General features: G+C 43.4%; 1 protein-coding gene across 3 annotated transcripts in view; it reads left to right on the plus strand.

Moving 5' to 3' along the window:
- Positions 1-8,479, plus strand: part of LOC149305144 (trophoblast glycoprotein-like) — a 26,911-nt gene extending 18,432 nt beyond the window's left edge. For all 3 annotated transcript variants that reach the window (XM_089478265.1, XM_089478267.1, XM_089478268.1), the window contains exons 2-3: positions 747-1,060; positions 6,846-8,479. In XM_089478265.1, coding sequence (XP_089334391.1) covers positions 747-1,060; positions 6,846-7,683 — 1,152 coding nt within the window. In that variant the 3' untranslated portion in view covers positions 7,684-8,479. The remainder of the gene's footprint in view (positions 1-746; positions 1,061-6,845) is intronic.
- The last annotated feature ends 701 nt before the right edge of the window (positions 8,480-9,180 follow it).

The following is a 9,180-nucleotide window of genomic DNA, read 5'->3' on the forward strand; positions in this document are numbered from 1 at the left end:
ACGTATGTTGAGCAGTAACTGTAGTCCATGCCAATGATTATAAATATAATGCTAGAACTGGTAGGATTTTTATATGCATATGAGAGTGGAGAAGATATGGCTCACCTTAATTACATCTTTGCATTGCTGCCTCTCCAACTCAAGGCAACATATACAGTCTCAATTTTTTTGCCTTTTCTTCACAACACCCCCGTGAGGTAGATTATGTTGAGAGTGAGTGACTGGCACTCAATGGGCTTTTTTCTTGTTTGGGAACTTCAAGCCATCTCTCCCTGAATTAAATTCATCTTTTTAAATTGAGGCTTCCCAAATGTGGACAGCATGGTGTAGTTTGACAAGGACTCTGGAGACCAGGGTTCAGATCCTCACTTGGCCATATAAACCCACTGGTTAATCTTGGGCAAATTACATAATCTCAGCCCCAGAGGAAGGCAATGGCAAGCTCTCTCTGGATAAATCTTGTCAAGAAAACCCCATGGTAGGTTCACCTTAGGGTTGAAATGACTTGAAGGTACACAACAGTAGCAAATGTGGCACTTTTGAGGTGTGATGGAGTAGAATTCTGGCTGGGAATGATGAGAGTATTAGCCAAACTCATCTGGAAGGCACCAGTTTTGGGCAGGCCACTTTAACCACTAAAAAGACACAGTCTCTTGTTTTGTCTCTGATCGCTTGGAAAAAAGTCCTCTTGTGAGATCTCTTTCTTCCTTGTAAAGGAAGGTTCTGATGCTCTTTTTTTTCTTCAGCACCCAGCATCCTTTGTCAACGGAGGTGTGTTGGAAATGACCCCGTGGGATGCTCCCGGCGCCATTCTGGGCTCCTGGGGGCTCTTCTTCCTGGTCCTTGTGCCTCTTTCTTGCCAGTTGTGCCCCATCCCCTGCGAATGCTCAGAACCAGCCCGAACGGTGAAGTGCGTCCAGAAGGAGCTGACCTCCATCCCAGCTGGCATTCCCAGATACACTCGCAACCTCTTCATAACCGGCAACCAGATCACCCACATCGGCAGCCAGGACCTCAGTGGGCTGCCTAATCTGGTGACGCTCTCACTGGCCAACAACAGGTAAAGCCCAACCGGAGCCTGAGGACCAGTCCCTTGTCGTTGTGTGCCTTCAAGTCGTTTCTGGCATACAACAACCCTAATATGAACCTATTATGGGGTTCTCTGGGGCTGAGAGTGTGTGACTCACCCAGGGTCTTCCAGTGGGTTTTCATGGCCAAGCGGGAAATCAAACCCTGATCTCTACCATTGTAGTCCAATGTGCAAACCACCGGGTCCCAACCTTCAGTCCTCCATTTGTTTTGGACTACAGATCCTAGAATCTCAAGCCAACTTGACCAATGGTTAAGAATTAGGGCCCATTCACATTTAGAAATAACCCAGTGTGGAAACTGGGTTATTTCATTCATTTCCCCCAATTGAATCTGTCTGTGGTATTGATTTGCCACGATCGAATCTCTCCATGGCATTTTATCCCAGATTCACGTTCACACTTGGAACGTGGTAAAATGCCATGGAGGATTCGATCCTGGCAGTAGGCAGATGAGGAGGAGGAAGAGGAGATCAAGGGAGAGGAAGGCTCCAAGACAGGGGCAGATGAGGAAGAGGAAGGCTCCAAGGCAGGGGCAGATGAGGAGGAGGAGGAAGAAAAGATCGAGTGGGAGGAAGGCTCCAACGTTGGGGCAGATGAAGAGGAGGAAGAGGAGATCGAGGGGGAGGAAGGCTCCAAGGCAGGTACAGGGGGAACAGATGAGGGGGAGGAAGAGGAGGATGCTGTCAAGGAAGGCTGATCCAGGGCAGGTGCGGGAGATAGAGGAAGAGGAGGGACGGTGAGGGCAAGAGGAAGAGGAGGAAGAGGAAAAGCAGTAAGAGCAGGTGGGGGAGAGGAGGAGGAAAAAAGAGGAGGGAGGAAGAGCAGAGTGAATGTGATCGATATGTAAGTTCCCATTGGTGGCTCCCGCAAAAACCCTAGTTCTTTTAAAAAGAACCTCTTTTTCCCCCCATCTCAAAAGCCCCTGGGTTAAGGGGGATTCGCAACGGGCCCTCCCGAATTCGGGTCAGGCAAAACCAGTGCAAATGTGAACTACTCCCAGGAAAAACCGACACAAGTGTAAACTTCCCCAATTGAAACTGGTTTGGAAACCAGTTTATTTTTCAGTGTGAATGGGCCTTTAGTGGTCAGAAATTAGACAGGGAACAGTATCTTTCTTTGTGCCTCCTCTGCCCAGCAGTGGATGTTCAGCTACATTGTTGTGGGATTTCTGATTCTCTCTAAATATTGCCGTTCATGTTCAGGATCCCCCATTTCCAAGCCTTTCTTTGCAGCCATAAAGTCTAGAAACTCAGCCACAACACACACACAATGTGTGCATCAAGATCCCTGGGGTGCTGAAATCTTTGCCCAGTATGAAATTCCATGTCTTGTGTTGTTAGCTTGTGATCACAGCATTGCAAAACCTCCACAGCCCTCAACATGCAACACAGTGCACACTTGGTTGGTTTGTTGGGGATGCCTGACCTGTATTTGTGGCTCTGTTCCATACTCTTCACCCAGTCTTCCCTAGTCTGTGTTTGTGTAACCTGCCACTTTTGGAGTTCGAAATACAAGGATTGCCATGGCAACGAGCTTGTTGGAGGCTGCAGGCAGAGAGCTGGGCGATGCTCTGATGCCCTCTTCTCATTTCTGGTGGTAGTAAGAGGTGTCGGAGGAATCCATGCTGAGCATCTGATTTCTGAAATTGCAAGCATGGGACCTGTGATGCTGTTCCAAACATCCAGAGGACTGTTGGGGATAACTGTCACATCCATGGAAGGACTCCAGTCCTACTTCCCCAGTGAATGCAGAGATGCTGAGCCTTCATATCTATGGGGTGTGGTGGCCAGCAATTCTGTAGCCATAGGCCACTGCTAAAATGGAAGAGCAAGCAACTGTCAGGAGCTGGTTCCACAGAGCCAGTTACTCTTCTTTTGACACTTTTGGATTCATATAAAATGTTATTGTCTATTTAAGTTTGCAGAGAGCCAGCTTGGTGTAGGGTTTTGAGTGCTGGGCTAAGGTCCAAAACAGACACTATAAATAATCCAGTTTGAGACCATTTTAACTGCCCTGCCTCAGTGCTAGGGAATCTTGGGAACTGTAGTTTATTGTGGCGCCACAGCTTTCTGACAGGGAAGACTAAATGTTTTACAAAACTACAGTTCCCAGAATCCCCTAGCATTGAGCCAGGGCAGTTCAAGCAGTCTCAAAGTGGATTATTTCTACAGGGTGTTTTGGACCGAAGACTCTGGAGACTGTATTGTCTTTTTCTAATCCCCACTTGGCTATGAAAACCCACTGGGTGACCCAGGGCAAGTCCCACTCTCTCAGTCTCAAACGATGGCAGTAGCAAACTACCTCGGAAGAAACTTGCCAAGGAAACCCTGTGATAGTTTCGCCTTAGGGTCGCCATAAATCAGCAATGACTTGAAGGCACACACACATCTGATTTTTCCTCCTAGAAACACAAATCAAGCTTATTCTTGGGGATGTAATGTGTGTGTATGTGTGAATGATCTGTTCAAGGTGATCTATCCTATATGTACACAATCATCCTGAAATGCCTATGTCTTATTAAAAATCCTGACAGAGTACGATTCTGCCAAACAGAATAAAGCACACTGTATTGCCTTTTTCTTGTAAGAAAAGTAAGCCATTTTAAAATGTAATGTGACAGTTTTATTTAAATGAAAGATAAATGCTGGGAGAAGATAAATGGAAGATCAGTGCTTGTCTTTAAAAATAAGGGGTATATTATCTTGCTGAAACAACAGTATTTAATTATCTGAGTGTTTCTTACTGTCTTAGTAATAATTACAGTATGCCAGTATTCCTCCTCAAATTCTTGGAAGTAGTAAAATTTTGGATTGTACCTTCCCATACTGCAAGGGAAAGAGAGTGAACATAAGTGCTACATAAAGGATGTTGTTGACTGTAGTAAACTGTCTTGTTCAGGATAAAGGTTTAGCTTAGCCCAGCATCTGATATCCTAAATTGAAACATGAAAAGGAAGCATATAGTTATAATAGTAATACAGTTGGCCCTCCACATTTGTGGCTTCGACTTTTGTGGATTTGATTATTTGTGGTTTTGATTAATATGTTCTCTCTAGGAATCTCTAAGTCCTCCAATGCAATTCTTCTGGAAGTTGACCACAGAGTTGTGCTGGAGAACCTAGACATTCCTAGATAAATCATGTCTTTAGGCATTTGTAGATCCTCCAGCATGATTCTATGATCTGGCAGATGATGACCACAGAGTTGCACTGAAAGACCTGGTGATTGCTAGAAAGGAATTCTCTTACGTGAAAATGATAGTGTTTTTTATTTGTGGTATTTCCATATTCATGGGGTTCCTTCACACCTAACCTCAGCAAATGTGGAGGGACCATTGTAATAACAATGATGATGATGATGATGGCACAGATGTAGTCCAAAATGTAATAGTCCTAAACCATATCCTCACTTTGCTTTTTTTGTTTCTTCAAGGTATGTTAGTTAGCATGGTGACAATGGAACAAGGAATAGGTGTAAAATATATAAATGGCCAACCTGATTATGCTATGTTGTGTTGGTTTTGCATACCAAACTACAGAGCTCATCCATACGGCAAGAAGCTGCCACAATCCAAATCAAACTCTTCCTGGTGGCGCAGTGGTTAAATGCCTGTACTGCAGCCATTTACTCAAAACCACAAGGTTGCAAGTTCAAGACCAGCAAAAGGGCCCAAGCTCGACTCAGGCTTGCATCCTTCCGAGGAGGGAGCTAAAATGAGTACCCAGACTGTTGGGGGCAAATTAGCTTACTTGCTAATTAGCTTACTTGCTGTTCACCGCTATGATCTTTGGAATAGCGGTATATAAATAAAACAAATTAAATTAATTATTATCATTCTAGCCCAATGTTATGTACTCAGATTGGCAACATCTCTTTAGCAGAGGTCTTTCCTACTGCCTACTGTTTGATCATTCGAACTAGAGATGCTGGGAATTGATCCAGCCCCTTTCTGCATGCAGAGCATGTGCTCTCCCACTGAGCTATGGGCTGGTGATGTCTCTAGCCAGCATTCATTTGCACTTCTCTTCAGTGTTTTGCCTAAGAGCCCAATTTTTTAAAATTTATTTATTTATCTGTTTGTTTTAATTTATATTCTGCATTTCTCCCAGCATGGGATCCAAATTAAAATAAATTCAGAGCAATTTTTAAAAAATACATAAAGTTAAAAAGCAATTATACAAACGATTCCATTAAAACCATGAAAGTGTAGCACACTGTATTAAAAGAGCCTTCTGCCACATGGCAAATTAATCAAAATTCATTCCTTGTTTGTTTTGCATTGATTCAGTCATAATCATTCAGTGTAATTTTTGCATCCTCTTGCAATAAATATGCGCTGCTATTTATTCTATTGAATTCCTCTTTCTCCCAAAATGGGACTGAAATGACCTGACAACCTAGATTAAAACCAAATATAGCTAAAACCAACGAGAAACTATTCTATTAATATATACCACTAGTTTAAAATAGTTTTAAAGTATTTAGCAATGTTGATAAATGCACTACGCTCCCCATCAACCACCAGTTAATAGTCAAAAGCCTATCTATCAAAAGCAGGCCTTTGCCTCCTGGATAGGGTTGCCATAAGATAAGTCAGGACCTCCAACCCGGGACAAATGTAGGACAACATTTTCAAATGTAGGACACTTTTATAAAAATGGAGGACAGAAAAATTGATGGTTTTTTAAAAAAAAATATAGGGTTAGATAGAAGGGGGGTTAAATAAGGGGGTTTGAGAAAGGGGGGCTATAGAAGGAGGGCTAGATGGGGTACCTAGAGGGGGTTAGGGTTAGATAAAGAGGAGTAAGATAGAGAGGGGTTAGAGGGGGGCTTAGAAGAGACTTAAATAAGGGAGTTAGATAGAGGGGGTTAGAGAGGGCTTAGATAGAGGGGGGTTAGATGAACTTAAATTCTAAAGCACCACAGTTGTTCTCTCTGCAGGGCTCTCAGACTACACATACACTGCAGAAATAACCCAGTCTGACAGTACTTTAACTGCCCTGGCTCAATGCTATGGAATTCTGGGAAATGTAGTTCGTTGTGGCTCCAGAGCAGAGCTCTGCTTCTTCAGTGCCAGGAGCTGATCTGCCTGTGTAGCTTGGCTATCTGTGAATTTCACAAACCGCTCGGATTCCCAGTGATTGGGCAGTATATAAATAAATCCTATTATTATTATTATTATTATTATTATTAAATAAGGGGGTTAGAGCAGTGGTTCCCAAACTGTGTCCTTTAAGAGATTTTGGACATCAACTCCCAGAAGCCTCAGACATGTTACTCAATAGTCTGAGATTCTGGGAACTGAAGTCCAAAATTACTTCAAGAGCACAATTTGGGGATCACTGGGTTAGAGAGAGGGGGGAGTAGATAGAGAGGGGTTGGAGGGGGATTTAGATGGAGAGAAGGTGGTAGATAGAAGGGGGTTAGAGAGGGCTCAGTTAAAGTGGGGTAACAGGGGGAGAGGGAGTCAGAGAGAGGGTTAGAAAGGAGAGGGGTGTGTGTTTAGGTGGCCTTGATTTGTTCCCGTAATACATGCATTTTTGTACACAGTACTGGAACTGAAAACCATATTAGAAGAGGGGAACGGTATGATACATAAACATGGTCCAATCTATGCATTGCTCCAGGAATTGTGAATTAGGTCAGCTTGTTCAAACTTGTTGTTTATTACCTTAATGGATAAAGCTATTTTGTTCACAGTCTGTCCCACCAGGGTTTATTTTTCATTTTGGTCTCATCTGCTTTCTCTCTTCAGGATCAATGCTGTGGAGTCACAGGCCTTCTCTGCTCTACAGCACCTAAGATACTTGGACTTGAGTCATAATGACTTGACCACCATCCATCCAGATGCTTTCAGTGCTAAGAACAACTCCATCCAGGAACTAAACCTTAGCTATTCGCTGTACAACTCCTCTGCCATTCGCCCTGTGGCAACTGCGCTTGCCCAAGGTGGCTTCCAGAACCTCTCCAGGCTAGAGCTCACCAGCAATGAGATTGTCTATTTGCCATTCCGCATGTTGTCAAGCCTCTCCAAACTGGAGCACTTAGACCTGAGGAATAATTCCTTAGTGGACATCAGGAACTCCACTTTTTCTGCCCTTGACTTAAAATATCTTGACTTGACCATGAATGCCTTCAAAACCTTGAGAAGTGAAGTATTATCTGCCCTTAGCAGGCAGCATCATCTTCGCCTTTTCCTGAAGGACAATCCTTTTGTTTGTGACTGTGACATTGAAGACCTTGTGAGCTGGCTGAACCAAAGCCAGCAGGTAGCAGACACGGAAAAACTCACCTGTGCCTTCCCTTGGTCTCTGAAAAACACATCACTGGTAGAGCTGGTAGGGGCAAATCTAGACTGCCACTTCAACCAACATGGAGAAAATGCTCTTCATACCTCCTATGCTGCCCTCGGTGTGGTCCTAGGCGTCATTGGAGTCATCTTCCTCTTTGTGCTTTACCTGAATCGGAAGGGCATCAAAACATGGGCAAACACTGTAAGGGATACCTGCCAGAACTTGATGGATGAGTACCGCTATCATTATGAAATTAATTCAGATCACCGCATTACACAAGTCTCCACACTGGACATATGAAGCTGTCTGTCTCTTTTTGGAGGCTTGTCAAGGTTTGTACTGCTGTTGCTTCCATTAATTATTTGGAGGCATTTATCTTTCTTTGGGACAGAGTCTGCTGCTGAGATATACCTTCTGCTCCACTTTAAAACCAAGCCTTGTAAGGCAGATAGTCTTGTGGATTAGACTTGGGTGAGTGTGAATTCAAAGGATAGTTTTTTCTTCATCAACATTAGGCAGAAGGTTTGACTCATTTAAATGTAAACGTCGGGGGAAATTGTTCGGTTCCAGATGTCAGCTCTGCACACGATTTTAAAAAAATAATGTCAAATTTCTGAAGTGCCATCACAGATATTTATACTCCTGGAAGCACATGTGTGTGGGAGTTTTTCCAGTCCAGGTGTTAACTGTGTCTTGTTTCAACACAACAGTTTATCTGTTTTGTTCATTAAGGAACTGGTCCCTGGGATTCTGTATCACACGCGGCTGAATAACCTTGGTCTTCTTTGGTAGAAGCAGACAAGATGATGGAAATCAGCTGTTGTTTTGAAAGTCCTTGCCAACCTTTTTGTATCCTCTTCACTTCATAAGGACAATTGTAGCCAACTGGCAGTTGAGTATTGGACTGGGGCTAGGGAGATCCAGGTTCTACTCCCTACTGAGCCCTGAAACTCTATTGAAATCTCTCAGCCTAGCCTACCTCACAGGGTTGTTGTGAGGATAAAGTGGGGAGGAGGGGAGCCATGCACATTGCCTTCAGTTAAATGGAGGGAAGAAAGGATTTTAATGTAACAAACAAACAAACAAATAAATTTCCTTCAACAGCTACTTACTTCTTGATCTTAGCTGATCTACAAGTTCTGAGATAATGTGAAGAAAGTGGGGAAATGCTGCTTTAGAGCAGAAATTTCCTACAAGTAGGAAACACGCAAGCTGAGGAGGTAGTCTATAAAAGAATACTTCTCCCTAGATTTTTGCCACACTAAAGAATTAATACAGCTCGACACTGCTTTAATTACCATGGCTCCATCCTATATAACTCCTGGGATTTGTAGTTTGTTGTGGCACCAAAGCGCTCTGATAGAGAAAGCTAAATATCTCACAAAACTACAGATCCCAGAATTCCATAGCATTGAGCCATGGTAGTTAAAACAGTTTCAAACTGCATTGCTTATTCAGTGCAGATGGAGCCTGGGACACTCTAGGGTTCTTTCTACCTCTGCAGGGAATTTTTGAAGGCACACCATTATGGTGACACTGCCTTGGGATCATCCACTTTTATTCTGCAACAATTGCTTATTGTTAAGCAAGCCTCTGTGGCTTCATTCAAGTTGCAGTCATCGGCATGTCTACTACGATGTAAGACCTACTAGGTTCAATGGCACTTAATATCTAGTGTGTATCAGATGGCACCCTATATGGTACCAATGTGTATTGTGTGTGTTTTATGCCTTCAAGTCAACTTACAGCGAACCCATGAGTTTCATAGTGTTTTCTTAGGCAAGGAATACTCAGAGG

This window comes from Sceloporus occidentalis, unplaced genomic scaffold, assembly GCF_023333645.1.
Source record: "Sceloporus occidentalis isolate IW3139 unplaced genomic scaffold, rSceOcc1.0.p SCAF_13, whole genome shotgun sequence".
Classification (NCBI taxonomy): domain Eukaryota; kingdom Metazoa; phylum Chordata; class Lepidosauria; order Squamata; family Phrynosomatidae; genus Sceloporus; species Sceloporus occidentalis.